Raw genomic sequence first — 17581 nt, 5'->3', positions numbered from 1 at the left:
CAGTTTCTATTCCAATTCTAAAAGGAATGTAAATTAAATTAAAAAATTTCCAATCGAAACTTCATTCGTACTGGGGTGGAATAAGAATACCATGTATTAGAGAAACAAATAGATTCCAGCATTTTCCCCTTCGAATTCGGCATTGGTGTCAATTCCATCCCCAATATTCCCTTCATTATTTTTCTAACCAAATATGGGAATCAGGTGGAAACTAAATGAGATGCCGATTCCAATGCTTGATTCCGGCAATCCAAAGTCCCACGTGTTTTCACGGTGTCAAACATTCAAAGCACATTAATTGATTTTCATTAAAACGTTTCTGCATGTTTAAGCTAGTTAGATGTTACCATGCCATTATCTTTCTTCAACAACAGTAGTTACTATTTTAAACATGTGGCATTTTAATAAGGAATGATATTTACACCCTCTTCTCCAACATTTCCACCTCCTTTTATTTGTCTTTTCTCATAAAAACACTTTATATTCAGGAAAAGAAAAACAGAAAAAAGCAGCAATGTTGTCATTCTTAGGAAAAGACAACCAAAGTGGAGTGGAAATATCATTTCCTTCTATATAAAAAAAATATTTAGGTCCCTATGCTATAAAATCCTCCATACCTGATTATTTTTATTTGTCTTCTTCTTCTTCTTCTTCTTCTCTCTCTCTCTCCATTGTTTTTTCCAATCCGAGTTAAGTATCGTTTCCAATTCCAATTTGTTAACGAAACTAAACATAAGAATTGCCTTAATTGGAATCGGATACCGATACCGATTCCAGATTCCAGCAATCTAAACTTCTTCTTCTTCTTCTTCTCTCTCTCTCCCCATGGAAACTCCCCACATGGTGAAAGTCCTCGACCAAACTCGAGTCTCGCCGCCGCCCAGCTCTGTCCCCGACACCATCCTCCCCCTCACCTTCTTTGACGTTATCTTCTCCGAAGTACCCCACGTCCAACTCCTCCTCTTTTACTCACTTCCCCACCCTACAACTCACTTCCTCCAAACACTCCTTCCCAACTTTAAACACTCCCTCTCCCTCTCCCTCCAACTCTTCCACCCTCTCGCCGGGCACCTCACTCGCTCCCCCAAAACAAACGATTACGAAATCCGTTACATCGACGGTGACTCAGTCCCATTAACCATCGCCGAGTCAGACTCTGCATTCCACCAACTCACTGCAAACCACGCCCGAGTTGCAACTCAGTTTGACCCTCTAATCCCTCCTCTCCCCACTTCCAACCCTGAAAAAATGCCCCTACTATCCTTGCAAGTCACCATATTTCCAAACTCTGGTCTTTGTATTGGAATCTCTATGAATCATGCAGTAACCGAGGGAAGAAGCTTGACCCATTTCCTTAAATCCTGGGCGTCCATTTTCAAATCTAGAGGTGATCTCTCTCTTATTACATCCCTCCCAGTCATAGACAGGACCCTGGTTCCAACTCTCAAACACAAAGAGCAAAATTTCTTCATAGAAATTGCAAAACTGAATACAAACACAATTATGGAGCAAATAAAAGTTAAGTTATCTCAAAGTGCGGACGCAGTTCAAAGCACGTTAATTCTGACTCGGTCTGACCTAGACAAACTCAGGAAGTGGGTCGGGTCCCGAGTCGAACTGAGTCTGGACCGAGTTGAACTGAGTCAGAAATCGTCCTACTACTCGTCGTTCGTGCTAACGTGCGCATATATGTGGGTTTGCCTAGTCAAAGTTCGAAAGGTGGCGGGACACAAAAGGGTCTATTTTTCGTTCATTGCGGATTGTAGGGCCCGCCTGGACCCACCATTACCGGCCGAGTACTTCGGGAACTGTACTAGAGGATGTTTCGCCGAGTCGAACTCAGACGAGTTGAGTGGGGAGAATGGGTTAGTGGTGGGGTGTGAAGTTATTAAGAGAGCTATACGTGAAATGGAGGAGGATGTGCTAAATGGGGCCGAGTTATGGAAGCCTAGATTTATGTCTTTGTTGGGTGAGTTAGTACTTCATGTGGCCTTTTCACATAGGTTTGGTATATACGAGACGGATTTTGGATGGGGTAAGCCTAAGAAGGTGGAGATGATACCTATAGATAAAACTGGTATTATGGCAATTGTAGAGAGTAAAGATGAAGAAGGTGGGATTGAGATTGGATTTGCTCTACCCAAAGGTGAAATGCTTCAGTTTACTTCTGTCTTTGAGGAGGGTCTCAAGGTTCTTACTTAACTTTTAACAGTTTACTAGTCTTCGGTTTTGATATTCACACTACTAGCGTTTATTTCACGGGTTAATTTATGAAATTACAAATAGAAATTTTATGGGACATAATTATTGCGTCTATTTCTTTTTCTTTTTTTCTACATGGAGGGTTAGGATCATCGTATGGAGATGATTTATGGGGTACAGCCTATTTACGTTGTGGGCCCGCCAAATGAAATGTATGGATCATCCTAAGAAGTGGGCGCAACCGTTGTAAAAATACTGGACTTCACATGCACTCATCATATAATTTCTCCGTTGGGACAAGTGTATTAATAAAAAGACAAGAAAGAGGACCAATTTTGGCTTCCAGGAATTTGTTTTCATGATAAATTGGTGTCTCCAAGTGGAGAAGAGGGTGAAATCTCAAAAATCAAGAAATAAAATCCTGGAAACTAGTGATGAGTTGCTACTAAAAATTAGCAAAAGATCGATCCAGTTTTGATGAGATCATGGATAGGGTAGAGGGATCATCCATTGCTTTTTGTCATGTTAGAAGATCGTCGTTTTAGTTTGATCACCTTGATCGCTGGATCTACCCTCGATTTTTATTCTTTCTATTTCATTTCTTTACCATTTAAAAAACCTGCCTATAACCATGGTTTTAAATTTCGACCGAAATTCAAAATTTTGGACCGAAATTTCGGATTTCAGTCGAGACAAACACCTAAATCACAAATACCCGAAACGTTACTTTATTTCGTCCGAAATTTTTTTTTCCTGAAATTTCGACCAAAAATCACGATTTTTTTAATTTTCTATTATTTTCCTGAAATTTCGATAATTTCAGACGAAATTTTGTAATAAATAAAATATTTTTGTTTATTTCGTCCATTTCGACCGAAATTTTGAAATTTCGTCGATGAGGTACTGAAAACGAAATTTAAAACTATGCCTATATCTACAAAAACTTCCTATTACTTGTGTTTGAAATCCAAAAATACATTGTTAAAATAATTTCCTAACCTACCACTATAATGATCCAACCGTAAGATCTTTCTAGATCTAATGGAATACATTCTAACATGAACAGCCAATTACAAGCTCCAAAAGCTTAAGCTGTTAGAGTTAAATGGTGTTATCTTTGTATTATCTTTGTTCCTTCAAGACCACCTCGGTTCTGTTTTTACATATATATATATATATATATATATATATATATATATATATATATATATATATATATATATATATATATATATATTCTGTTGCCCTTTTCAAAAAAAGAGTTAAATGGTGTTATTTAATTGTTTATAAACACTCTCCCCTCAAGTCTGGCCTCTCTTTCTTTTTAGGTTGGCCGTACTGGGCCTTCTTTTGGGTTCACAATATACTTGGACCTTTAATATTAAGGAGTTGTTCATTTGAACCCAAGAACCTGCAACAGCTCATAGGGTTGGTGTTATTTAATCATTTATACTTCAAGAGCCTGCATCCTCTCTAAGACTGGATCTGTTTTCGAAAATCTAGTGAATTAGCTAAGAACCCGTTAAACACAGAGGTTATGGGTCAGTGTGTGAAAAGGAGTGAATTGGTTAAAGGATAAAGAGAAAGTGTCAACGCTCGTTTGTTCTTGAATAAAGAAAATCTAATCTAATCTATCCAATCTAACTACTTCTAATAATAATAATAATAATAATAAGGGATAATTACATTTACACCCCCTCTAGTTTCTGACATATCCACTTCCACCCCTATAGTTTAAAACGTGACAAATACACCCCTGTAGTTTCAATTTGTTTAAGGTTTGCCCCTCAGCTAAAGGTTCGTCCATAGATTGAAGGGTTAGGATGATCCGATGGAGCTGATTTTTTGGGCACACCCTATCTATGTCAGGACCCATCAAATGAACGCTTTGGATCATCCAAATAATGTGGGCCCATACCCGAATCCAAACACTACCAAAAAATCATCCAAATAATGTGGGCCCACATTGTTTGGATGATCCAAAGCGTTCATTTGATGGGTCCTGACATAGATAGGGTGTGCCCAAAAAATCAGCTCCATCGGATCATCCTAACCCTTCAATCTATGGACGAACCTTCAGCTGAGGGGGCCTACCTTAAACAAATTGAAACTACAGGGGTGTATTTGTCACATTTTAAACTATAGGGGTGGAAGTGGATGTGTCAGAATCTAGAGGGGGTGTAAATGTAATTTTCCCTAATAATAAAATAACTTATAATAATAATAATAATTATTAATTAACTTTAATAATAATAATAATAATTAATTAACTTTAATAATAATTAATTAATTAATTAATTAATTAACTTTAATAATAATAATAATAATATATAATAATAATAATATAATAATAATAATAACTTAACTACTATATATAAATAAATAAAGGCTATATATAAAGGCAAAATGATGGGTTAATGTGTTCCACCCTTTGCCGTTATTTCCGCTTGTGTCCCACTGCCATAATTCCAATTGTATCCCACATGTAAGGGCATTTGTGTCATTTGGCGTTATTTCGTGTCCCACCTTTTTTATACAGAGCATTACTCTTTTACCACTAAGCCCTTTGCTGAAATCTACTCTATGAGAAATTATTTGAGGGTAAAACCGTAATCTACATACGAAAAGTACCAACACAGGGTACCTGTCTATGACAATTAAGGCAAAAAACTATCAAGAAGAGGCAAAGATATATGACAATGACGAAAGGACTAATTTATATTACTCATGCAGGACACTTGCAAAATATTGATGGATTCCGGGCACCTGAAGAGGAACAATAATTATGGAAACCTCTATCGATTGGAGGGCTACGATCAGCCTATATCGATTGGAGGGCTAAGATCAACCTGTGGAAATGGTTTTACGGGCACAACCGATTGATGTTGTGTTCCATCACATGGACGGTTTAGATCAACCTATAATCCTCTACAGATCGGAGGGTTCAGATCAACCTATGAAAATTATTTTTGGGGCACAACCTATGTAGGAAGTGGCCCATCCAAAAGAAATTTCTTTTCTTTTTATCTGGGATTTACACGTCCGCATTACTCTTTTACCATTAAACCCCTTTGCTGATATCTAACATCTATCTCTATGAGAAATTATTTCAGGGTAAAATCGTAATCTACATACGAAAAGTACCGACACAGGATACGGGCCATACCGTACATTTTAATAGAGTGAGGACTGTGATCATCAAAATACGGTGACTAGTGCCATTATAAAATATGGTAGTGAGGACATTAGCAGTATATATAATTTCAAACCGTTGTTGTTACTTGGATGTTCCCACGTAGGTCGGGTTCAACCCGAATTTGGGTTGGGTCAGGCTAAGCTTTTCGCAAATCGGGTTGGGTTGGGTTGCGAAAAATCAACCCCAATTGGAAATCGGGTTGGGTCTGGTTGGGCTGTCGGGCAACCCGACCCGACCCGAAATCCGAATTTGGGTTCCATCTGAAGAAGTTCTGTATATTTGTGTTTTTCTTTTTCAACATTGAAATAGTCTCCACAATCCACAATGGACGGTTTGGATAATCCTATGGTGCGGGCCATACCATACTTGAATAAAGTGACGAGTGTGATCATCAAAATATAGTAGTACGGATAATATTTTCGTTTGTTAATTATTAGTCCATGTTTGGTTTGGATTTTGAAAACCGATTGTGAGTTAAAAACTGATTATTGGTGACTCACTATTGGTTCTCAAAATCCAAAACAACCCGGCTTGAGTTGAGGTGATCAACAATTGGTACAATATCAAATCGGGTTAGCCCGACCCGATCGGGTTGACATCCAAGTTGCACCCCTAACGATGACGAAAAAACTACTTTTCCTTATTCACTATGTGCGGGTCATGTTACAGAAATGATGATAAATGCATGACAATTGTAAAAATATTGACGAATTATGGGCACCTTAAGAGGAACAACAATCATGGAAACCTCTATAGATTGCAGGGCTAAGATCAGCCTATAGAAATGATTTTACGGGCACAACCTATTGATGTTGTGTTCCATCACATGGACGATTTAGATCAACCTATGATGTGGTCTATACAATTTTAAATGCATGCACGTGCATTTTTACTTGTAGAAAACAAAGGAGAGATATGTGGCATTAATTCCAACCAACCAAATCGTGTAGGAAAAAGAGACAATGCTCTTCCCAATGCATATGAACTGTGTGATATCATTTCTCAAGATTACAGCTGTACAAGATATTTTAGGATGTTGCTAAGATTAGATATTCAAAGGAGAAGCTAGGAAAGAAGCAAAACTAGACAGGGCAATGGTGAATGAACTCTGGCTTCAGGAGCACCCCCAATCCTATGCAAATTTCCTCTCCCCCCCCCCCCCCCCCCCGGCATCTCTAATCACTGCCCTATCACAATTGCTCTCAACCCCGACACTCCTCAGGGGCCTAAACCTTTTAGGTTCCTCAACATGTGGCTAGAGGACGCATCATTATACCGAATTGTTGAAAGGGCTTGGGCCACGGAGATAATAGGCAATCATATGTATCAATTCACCCAGAAATTGAAGATTGTGAAGAACCATATTCGAGCCTGGAATGAAAATGTGTTTGGTCGAATTGACGTAAAAACCCCACTGGTGCGGAAAGAACTCTCTGACGTCCAAGTGATGTTACATTCAGACCCCACAAATGCTGAACTAGCTGAAAGGGAAGGAGTTCTCAGCCAGAAACTTCTTAATTTGGCTGCAATGGAGGAGTCTTTCTACAGGCAAAAGGGCAAAGTCCAATGGCTCAAGTTAGGAGACTCCAACACAAAATTCTTCTACAATTCTCTCAAATCCAGACTGAACAGAAATCATATTATGGCTCTGAAGCATGCCGCTGATGGTGATGTTCTAACTAATCCTAGAGAGATCTCCTCAACTCTTGTCTCTCATTTTGAAAAAATCCTCAATAATGGGATCCAGCCTGGGAACAACATCTCTGACCCTCTGAAAATTCTAACTCCAGAGGAAGCCAACACTCTCTGCAAACCAGTTAGTGAGGAAGAAATTCGTGATATTGTATGGGAAGCCAATGGCGACAAAGCCCCTGGCCCTGATGGTTTCAATGCCTCCTTCTTCAAATCCTTCTGGTACATCCTTGGCCCTGATTTTGTGAAAGCAGTGCAAAACTTCTTTAAATCTGGTAAGCTCTTAAGTGCCGTAAATGCTACATTCATAGCTCTTGTTCCCAAAAGTCCCGATGTCATTACCCCCCAGCAGTTCAGACCAATTTCTTTATGTAATTTCCTATACAAAACCATTACCTCAATCCTAGCTGGAAGACTCAGAAATGTCATCTCCTCTCTTGTAAACCCATCTCAATCAGCTTTCATAAAGGCCAGAAATATTCATGAAAACATTCTCCTTACCCAAGATCTCCTTCATAAATTCCATATCCCTTGTAAAGTCCCTTCCATGTGCTTAAAAATTGACTTAGCCAAAGCCTTTGATAATGTCAATAGGAAAAGCCTTACTTGAATTCATGCATATGCAAGGATTTAGTAGAGTCTGGATCAATTGGATAAATGAATGCATCTCAACTCCTCATTTTTCGGTTCTTGTCAATGGCTCTCCCCAAGGTTACTTCTCCTCTTCAAACGGTCTGAGGCAAGGAGACCCCCTTTCCTCCTTTCTCTTCTGTATTGCCATGGAAATGTTATCCATAAACCTTGAAAAACCCCTACAAGAAAACCTGATTTCCACCCCTTTCTCTAGAGGCAATCTCTCAATTACCCACCTTTTATTCGCTGATGATTTGATGTTTTTTTCTGAAGCAAACATTGCTACAGCTACTGGATTAAAAGATTGTCTCAAGAAATTCAGTGAAGCCTCTGGCCTTCAAGCAAATGTGGACAAAAGTGAAGTCTTCTTCTCTGGAACTCGAGCTAGCACAAGAAGAGATATCCTTAACATTCTCGAATTTAAGGAGGGAAATCTCCCGATACGATATCTGGGTGTCCCTCTCATCTCCTCAAGGCTATCAGCTCAAGATTGCATTCCCCTCCTTTGCAAAATTAGAAACAGGATCAATTCTTGGAGTAGCAAAAGCCTTTCGCAAGCTGGCAGATGTGAGCTTGTGAAGACAGTACTTTCAGCTTTCCAAATCTACTGGTCCTCGGCTTTCAGCCTCCCGATGAGAATCCTTGAAGACACTGAGAGACTTCATTTGGGGGAACAAAGAATCTAGAAAATTCCACTCTGGAGGATGGTCTCGCTTCTGCAAGCCATTATGTGAAGGGGGAATGGGAATCAGGAAATTAAAAGATGTAAACAAGGCCCTTCAACTCAAGCTTTTGTGGAATATTCTCAATTGCAACAACTCTTTATGGTGTAACTGCTTTCATTACAAGTACATTAGAAACAGAAACATCTGGACAATTCCTATGCCATCTAAACCATCCTGGAGGGCAAGAAATATCTTTAAAGCAAGAGACATTATGCGGCAACACTGCTGCTACCAGATTGGGGATAGCAGGAACATTGATTTTTGGAATCAGTCGTGGCATCCAAAAGGAACTCTTGCCCATCTCATACCCAGAAATTGCACTGACAGTTCCCTAAGCTCAATCACCTGGCTATCCCAGATCTATACCAACGGAACTTGGCACCCTTGTCTGGATAATCCATCCCTCTCCGAAGAAAAAAACTTTCTCATGGAAACACTATTTACAAGTGAATCAGGCAACATTCCAATCTGGATGCATACTATTGATGGAAGCTACTCAACTAAGAGTGGATGGAATACTATCAGTGATCACTCCTCGAAGGTCCCTTGGGCAAAAACAGTCTGGATGAAAGGCTTTGTTCCTATGTTTTCATCAACTGCTTGGAAGGCCCTCCAAAACAAGCTCAGCACTAAGGATGGCCTAATTGCTATGGGTCTACAAGTTGACTCTACTTGTATCCTTTGCAAGGCTGAACCAGAAAGCATTAACCATATCTTCTCCAATGTAGTTTCTCTGCATGGCTCTGGCGATCCATCCTTTGGAGAATTGGCATTAGGAGAAAACCTCTCAAAAGTATCACGGAAGAAGAAAAATAGGTTAGAGAGCGTTTCTTGGGCGATAGCCAACCTGCAATCACCATCAAGTTCGCCTTCACTGCGGTTGTCCATAAAATCTGGGCTGAAAGAAATACTAGAATTTTTGCACAAAAATCTGTTAGTGATTTTGGATTTTCAAAATCATGTATTTTGCATGTTTTAGTGTTTTGGAAAATGTTTTATCAAAAGCGTTTGGGAAAAAGAAAATGTTTTCTTGGAAAGATTTGCTTTTACAAAAAGATGTAGAAGTGTAGTTGAAAAGATAGTCCCGTACCGGATGAGAGAAAGGAGAGAGAAGGGCTTATAAAGCACTACACTTTTCTAATACTTGTTGATTGCACATTGGGTTGAACCCATGATTGGACCCGCGGGACGGTGCAACGCACCGTTCACGCACGCGCGCGTGTGGGCAATGAGCTATAGGGCGCATAGTGGCGCTTTATTGGCGTTTTTTTAGGCGCACTTTGCACTTCACACGTACGCAACGTCTGACAGTTTTTACACTCTCTTCTACACTCCTACAAAATCCCCAAGTATTTCTACATACTGTTTTTCTTTTGTTTACTGTTCTAGATACTGTTTTTCTGCAGAAACAGTATCTAGAAATTTCTCTAAGGCTTGAAATTTCGAAAGGGCATTTTGGGTTTGATTCCGCCAGTGCTACGCGTCATCAAACATTAGTAGGTCTTCCCTACTAGGCTTCATTGTATCTTGGAGGCAATTCGAGGATCCCCTTTGCACACTACTAGTGGGGGCGAATCTTGTCTTAAGGAAAGTGATATCACGCCTTAAAGCAACAAGTTTCTGTATTCTATCAACAACAGTACCCTCAGTTTTTTCCAACAAAATCAGCCCATAAGAAGTATATCCTAAATGACATACTCTTGACCACAAGACAAAAGGTAAACAGCCTTCAGCTGAGTAGTGAGCACACTGAAAGGGACATCACAATTACCAAAAACTTCGGAAACAGATTCTCTGGGCAACTCTGCACCTCCAAATGCTGCACCTGGGACAAACCAGTTGAAGGAGAACATAAACTTAATACAGATGCGTCCTTAATTCAGGCCATGTTATCTGTTAATGTAGAATCTGAACCAATTTACGAGTTGGAGATGCTAGCGATTGAAAAAGGTGTTGCCATGGCTAGAGTGATGGGTCTTGATCAGATTTGGATTGAGTCTGACTCAAAATTTGTTGTAGATGCTGTCAAAGGTAGAGCCAAAACTCCTTGGAAAAAGAAAAACTTGACATAAAAGCTTTCTGTGGCCCTTTCGCTGTTCAGAAAATGGCACATTTCTCACTCTTGGAGAGAAGGGAATAGAGCTGCTGACTTCCTCTCCAAGAGGGATTGTGTCTGCAAGGGAACCACCACACAACTTGACTAAATCCCTCAGCCCTTCTTGAGATCCTCCAGGAAGACAGAGAGGGAAAGATCTACTATCGCACATAACTGATGTATCCTTAATTTTGGTAATTTTATGTTTGCTGTTTTTGTTGTTGGGCGATTAGCCCCTTCCTACTGGCTTTTAGTGCCCCCATTAGTAATTTTCTTTTTCTTATCAATGATATCTGGTAGGGGTCCTGCCTAACCCCAGCTTAATCATTAAAAAAAAAGAAAAATAAATAAATTAGATATTCAATGATTTTGACCTCTAGATAAGCTCTTTGTAATTTAGCCCAATCATTTGTAGCTATATCCCTTCAAAACAGGGATCTATTGTAAATATACAGTGACGGTGGATGAATGAAAAAAAACGCTTCCCAAAAATTATCATAATGATGAATTCCACAACCCCTGTAAGATAATACTCTGCTTTTAAGTGGTGCGAATTATCCTAAAGAGGGTGTGAATTTGTCGTTGCCCAAAAAAAATTGGATGCACGGATACTGCACATGACATATCCCGTAGCATATGAATATTGTTTCCCCATTTTAATTGTTTGGGCAGTGATAAATCGACTCCCTATCTCTCTCCTCTTTCCCCGTAAGTCCCACCTTCTCCTTACTTTTATTAAGTCCTCTCTCTCTCTCTCTCTCTCTCTCTCTCTCTCTCTCACACACACACACACACAGAAATGGCTTCGGCTCCCACAGTCCAAATGCTAGAGCAGATTAGACTATCTCCCCCACCCGACTCAGTCATGGACAACTCACTCCCTCTCACCATATTCGACGTCCAATGGTTAAAAGTACCCCCAGTCCAACGCCTCTTCTTTTACCAATATCCCCACTCCACAACTCACTTCCTACACACCGACCTTCCCAACCTTAAACACTCCCTCTCACTCTCTCTCCAACTCTTCTACCCTCTTGCCGGGCACGTCACTCGCTCTCCCGAAACAGGCGACCACGAGATCCGTTACATCAATGGTGACTCAGTCCCATTAACCATAGCCGAGTCAGATGCCAATTTCCATCGACTCACCCCTAACCTACCTCGAGATGTAACAGAATTCCATCATCTAGTCCCTCCTCTACCCACACCCGACCCCGAAAAAATGCCCCTACTAGCCTTGCAAGTCACCATATTCCCCAACTCCGGGATTTGTATAGGAATGTCGTTACACCATGTAGGGGCAGATGGGTGCAGCTCTATCCATTTCATGAAATCTTGGGCGTCCATTTGTAGGGCAGGCGGAGATCTCTCGTTTATTAAATCGCTCCCGATCATCGACAGGACGGTGGCTAAAGGTCTCGAAGAGATCAAGAGAAAGTTCTTCGTAGAGATGGAAAAAGTGAAAGTGGACAAGAGCTTGGAGGGATTGAAGGTGAAGAAGACTCAAGACGTGGTTCGGGCTACGTTTGTTCTAACTCGGGCCGACCTCGAGAGTCTCAAGCAGTGGGTCTCGGCCCGAGTTGACCCGAGTTGGGAACCCTCCCAATACTCGTCCTTTGTTCTAACCTGCACGTATGTGTGGATTTGCCTAGTCAAAGTTCGAAAGGTAGTGGGAGAAAAACGAGTCCATTTCGTTCTTGCTATGGATTTCAGAGCCCGCTTAGACCCACCTCTGGGTTCTGGATATTTAGGGAATTGTATCGGGGCATGTTTTGCTGAGTCAAATGGGAGCGATTTGAATGGAGAGAACGGGTTGGTAGTGGGATCAGAGGCGATTAGGAGAGCGATTCGTGGAATGGAGGACAATGTTTTGAAAGGTGCAGAGCTTTGGATACCGAAATTTTTATCTTTATCGGGTGAGTTGGTCATATCGGTGGCGGGTTCGCCGAGATTTCGGGTCTATGATACTGATTTTGGATGGGGTAGGCCGAAGAAGGTGGAGGTGATATCGATAGAGGGAACGGGTGCAATGTCACTTGCAGAGAGTAGGGACCAAGAAGGAGGGCTTGAGGTTGGGGTGGTTCTACCAAAGCATGAAATGGTTCAGTTTGCTAGTCTCTTTGAGGAAGGTCTCAAGGTTTGCACTTAAATATGAAGAGGTTTGTACTTAAATATGAAGCTTAGGATTTGATATCCACAATCTTCTTGTTGTTTTCAAGTTGTAGCAATAGACTTTGTTTTACCTTGTTTTTGTAAAACCATGCACTTACTTTGTTGGCAAATATCAGATGTAGCATTTATCTTATGGGACTTTTGTAAAAGGAAATGATCCAGGACTAGATTTCTGATGCCAGATCCAGTGTGATTGAGTTTATGAAAAACTGATCCTCCTCACTGGAAAGATAAAGAAAAACGCTATAGCTTCAGAGATATATCAGTGTTAGGGGTAAAATCTGCCCACCTATAAACACATGGCATGTGGACCCAGTCCGACCTTGGGACTAGACCTGGCAAACGCGACCCGTGCCCGCGGGTCGACCCGACCCACCCGCAAATTTGCCGGCACGGGTCTGAGTTTTAGTGACCCGTCAAAACTAACCCGCGGGTGACCCAACCCGCAAAAACACGGGTCGGGTCGGGTCAACCCGCGGACACCCGCAGGTCACTTGGCTTTTTTAATGGTGGTGATTTTGTTATGCTAATCTAGTTAGATGGCTTTTTTTTCTAATGCAAACGATGGTGATTTTGTCATGCTAATCTATTTTTTGAGAGTTTGATGACTGAATAGGTTATGGTTGGCACCATAGAATATAAATAGGTTGTGGCTAGCACCATAGGTTGATCCCAACCCTCCGATTTGAATGTTAGAGGGTTCATCACTTTGATCGTAACCCTCTATAGATCGGAGGGTTAGGATCAACCTATTGAAATGATTTTTGGGGCACAACCTATTTAGGCTGTGGGCCATCTAATGGACGGTTTGGATCATCCCACGGTGCCGGCCATACCCCCCTAATCAAAATTCAGTGATAACATTTTTCAAAATAGAGAATTTATATGATGGGTGGCCGTGAAAACACGTGAAGTCCAAAAAAACTAGGTACAACCCACTTTTTTTTATGATCCAAACCGTTCATCTGTTTGGGCACAACGTAAATAGGTTGTGCCCAAAAAATCATTTCCATAGGATGATCCTAGCCCTCCGATCTGAACTGATCTGAATATGAAGATTTCCAACCGATCTGTAGAAGATTCCATAAATGATTTTTGGAAATCTTCATATTCAGATCAGTTCAGATCGGAGGACTAGGATCATCTTGTGGAAATGATTTTTGGGGTACAACCTATTTACGTTGTGCCCAAACAGATGAACGGTTTGGATCATCAAAAAAAGTGGGCTGTACCTACTTTTTTAGACTTCACGTGTTTTCACGACCACCCATCATATAAATTCTCTTCAAAATAAACAACTGTTTGAATTTGCGGGTGACCGGCGGGTGTGACACATATACTATCCAATATGTGTGAAAATGGTATTTCCTATTATTATTAAGCAAGTTGGCACCCATAAATTCAGGCACTTCCATATAAGTTAGATTTCATTATTTGATATAGGGGAAACGATATTCCAACCCCCCTTTTTAGCATTTCCACTCCCTTTTATTTGCCTACCCTAAAAATGACGGGTTCTCCCTTATCTCATTTTTGGTACACACCCTATCCATGGAAGGGCCTTCCAAATGAATGCTTTGGATCCCCAAAAAATGTGGGGCCATTACTTTAGGGTAGGCAAGAGTCCATCATTTCATTTTTGGTACACACCGAAGAGCCCATTATTTTACACCCATGCATCCAAAAATGCTAATATATGTAGAAATGATATTCCCACACCCTATTAAAAGAAATCACCGAGCTTCAAGGGTATTTTATGTTTTTTTACAGATCATCAAAAGAAGACTATTGATTTTTTATTTGGTCAAATGGGCAGGGTTTTGACACCCTCCCATTGTAATTTGGACCATCGGCATGTACACACATTGCATCTCCTTCGGTATATAAATATCATTTCCTCGTGGTGCACACACTGTAAATAAATGTTATTTCCACATGCTAGAACGTGACTTCTATAACAAAAACTTGTTGCCCCATACTAGCCTTCTAAGTCAACCAAATATTATTTCCTCTACCAACTTCGGACAATGAGAAAATACTCATACTAGCCTTGCAAGTCACCATATTCCACAACTCCGGCAGATGTATCGGCCGGATGTCGATCGATACATCTAGCCATGTTCGTGCTGGCTCGGGCCGGCCTCAAGAGACTATGGCAGTGGGTCTTGACCCGAGTTGGAAGCCGTCCAATTACTCGTTATTCAAGGTAAATTACGTGTATGTATGGATTTTCCTAGGATATATTTACCTAGTCATAATTTAACAAATTTAGCGATTAAGGATCCAATGGTGACCATCTCACGCACAAAATGTAATCAATCTCAGTATGTTTTGTTCGGACACTCATTGGAGTAGAAATAGATTTGCAAGCTAGCCATCGTGGGAGCACATGCTAGAATATCCCGAGCATACATAAATTGAGACAAAAAAACCGTTTTGGATATATTGAGTGGCATTAGTAAAACTATCATCATTGTCAATGGAATTAATACCGTAACAAATTTTTATATATATACAACTCTTAATAATATATGATGTACTTATTTAGTGCTGGGAGGTTCTATTCGATTAAGTGACTTTTTTTCTTTTTTTTTCTAATGGGTTAGCTGGGGTTAGGCAAGACCCCTACCAGGTTCATAGATGAATAAACAAGAACATCAGGAGGGCCTTAAGAGCCAAAACAAAGGGAGGAAAATCCCAAAACAAGAACAAATGAAACTTGCAACCGATGCTTACAATCTTAAAAACAGAGTTCCATTTCGGTCTTCGTCAACGGCCGAGAGAAGAAAAGGGGGAGCAAACAGCACTTGGGAGGGGCAACCTTTCCATGGGAATGATCTTTGGGAAAGGAGGTCAGCAGCAGAGTTACCTTCTCGCCATATATGGGTGATGCGCCATTCATTGAAATGCGAAAGGAGGTCCCGGATATGAATAGTCACATCCGGTAAAGTGACTTTTGGCCTCTCAATAAGTGCATGTTCTTGCAAAATAAGTCTGTTCTTCGAAAAACAACATTAAACATTGGTCTTTCCTACAGAACAACAATAAGGTTGTGGATATCAAAACCAAAAGTTGATAATTAAGTTCAAATCACGAGACCCCCCTCAAAGAGAGAAGCAAACTGAAGCATTTCATGCCTTGGTAAAGCCAACCCAATCTCAACCCCTTCTTTGTCTCTGCTCTCTGCAAGTGACATTGCACCCGTTCCCTCTATCGATATCACCTCCACCTTCTTCGCCCTACCCCGTCCGAAATCAGTCTCGTAGACACGAAATCTCAGTGAACCGGCCACGCTGACGGCCAATTCGCCCGACAAAGCAAAACACTTCGGAATCCAAAGCTCGGCACCTTTCAAAACATTTTTCTCCATTCCATGAATTGCTCTTCGAATCGCCTCCGATCCCACCATTAACCCGTTCTCTCCACCCAAATCGCTTGCATTTGCCTCGGCGAAACAAATTCCTATATGCTTCGTTTGGTTGTTAGTAAAAAACAAAATTCCATTGGATTTTTGTCGAAAAAGGGAGGTGACATCAGCATTACCTTGGAAGTCTCTCATGTAATTTTCTAGGAAATTGTGCTCTCTCTCTCTTTCTATCTCTTCCCTCTCTCTCCACTCATAATGCCATATTTGTCTAATAAATGCTTGTCCCCTCCCTTGTCTCCCCTCTTTTTCCACAAAAATTCAATGGAATTTTTTTTACTTCCAACCAAACGAAGCCTATACAGTTCCCAAAATATGCAAGGGGCAGGGGTGGGTCCAAGCGGGCCCTGCAATCCACAGCAAAAGCAAAATGGACTCTTTTGTCCCCGACGACCTTACGAACTTTCACTAGGCAAATCCACACATAAGCACAGGTTAGCACGAATGAGGAGTAATGGGAGGGTTCCCAACTCGGTTCGACTCGGTCCATGACCCGCTACCGGAGACTCTTTAGGTCGGCTCGAGCTAGCAAGAATGTAGCTCGAACCACGTCTGGGTCCTCAGTCTTTTCCAGTTTCGATTCCCCCATTTTCTCATCGACATTCACTTTTTCCATTTCCATGTAGATCTTTCTCTCGGTCTCTTCGAAACTTGCATCGAAGGTCCTGTCAATGATCGGGACCGATGTAATAAGGGAGAGGCCTCCTCCAGCCCTACAAATGGACGCCCAAGATTTCATGAAATGGATAGAGCTGCTCCCATCAGCCACTACGTGGTTTATAGACATCCCAATACAGATGCCAGAGTTGGGGAATAGGGTGACTTGCAAGGCTAGTATGGGAATTTTTTCCGCGTCAGACATGGATAGAGGGGGACTAGATGATGGAATTCGGTTACTTTTCGGGCTAGGTTTGTGGTGAGTAGATGGAAATCGGCATCCGACTCAGCAATGGTTAATGGGACCGAGTCACCATTCATGTAACTGATCTCGTGGTCACCTGTTTTCGTAGAGTGAGTTATGTGCCCGGCGAGAGGGTAGAAGAGTTAGAGGGAGAGTGAGAGGGAGTGTTCAAGGTTAGGAAGGTGGGTGTGTAGGAAGTGAGTACTGGGGTAGGGATATTGATAAAAGAAGAGCCGTTGGACGGGGGCTCGGGCTAATTTTAGCCATTGGACGTCGAAGAAGGTGAAAAGGACGGAATTATCAGTGACCGAGCCGGGTGGGGGGGACACTTGAATCTTCTCGAGCACTTGCATTGTGTGAGTTGGAGCCATGGAGAGAGGACTAATGACTAAGTCAGAAAAATAGGCAAAAGGTATGGAAGCTTTTCTATTACCAAAACCTAAGCACGACCAAATACTATTTATATACTATGGTGGGGGGGATCCTATGCGTGCACATAATATCAGCTTATCTAATTACGGGATGTCTATGGATCCGTGTA

The 17581-nt window shown here is 41.2% G+C and overlaps 2 protein-coding genes and 1 pseudogene across 2 annotated transcripts; 2 read left to right on the top strand and 1 right to left on the bottom strand.

Moving 5' to 3' along the window:
• Positions 1–840: 840 nt before the first annotated feature.
• LOC143890624 (malonyl-coenzyme A:anthocyanin 3-O-glucoside-6''-O-malonyltransferase-like) lies at positions 841–2202 on the top strand. The gene has a single exon (XM_077395324.1). The coding sequence runs from the start codon at positions 841–843 to the stop codon at positions 2200–2202; it is 1362 nt and encodes a 453-aa protein (XP_077251439.1).
• Positions 2203–11342: 9140 nt separating this feature from the next.
• Positions 11343–12692, top strand: LOC143889375 (malonyl-coenzyme A:anthocyanin 3-O-glucoside-6''-O-malonyltransferase-like). Its single transcript, XM_077393541.1, has one exon. The coding sequence runs from the start codon at positions 11343–11345 to the stop codon at positions 12690–12692; it is 1350 nt and encodes a 449-aa protein (XP_077249656.1).
• A 3108-nt stretch (positions 12693–15800) lies between these two features.
• LOC143890623 (malonyl-coenzyme:anthocyanin 5-O-glucoside-6'''-O-malonyltransferase-like) lies at positions 15801–17411 on the bottom strand (annotated as a pseudogene).
• Positions 17412–17581: the final 170 nt, after the last annotated feature.

This window comes from Tasmannia lanceolata, unplaced genomic scaffold (genome assembly GCF_043159265.1).
Source record: "Tasmannia lanceolata isolate RefF3 unplaced genomic scaffold, GAP_Taslan_0.1 ptg000013l, whole genome shotgun sequence".
NCBI lineage: Eukaryota > Viridiplantae > Streptophyta > Magnoliopsida > Canellales > Winteraceae > Tasmannia > Tasmannia lanceolata.
Note: the sequence above shows the minus strand (reverse complement) of the source record. Positions and strands in the feature narration are given on the sequence as shown.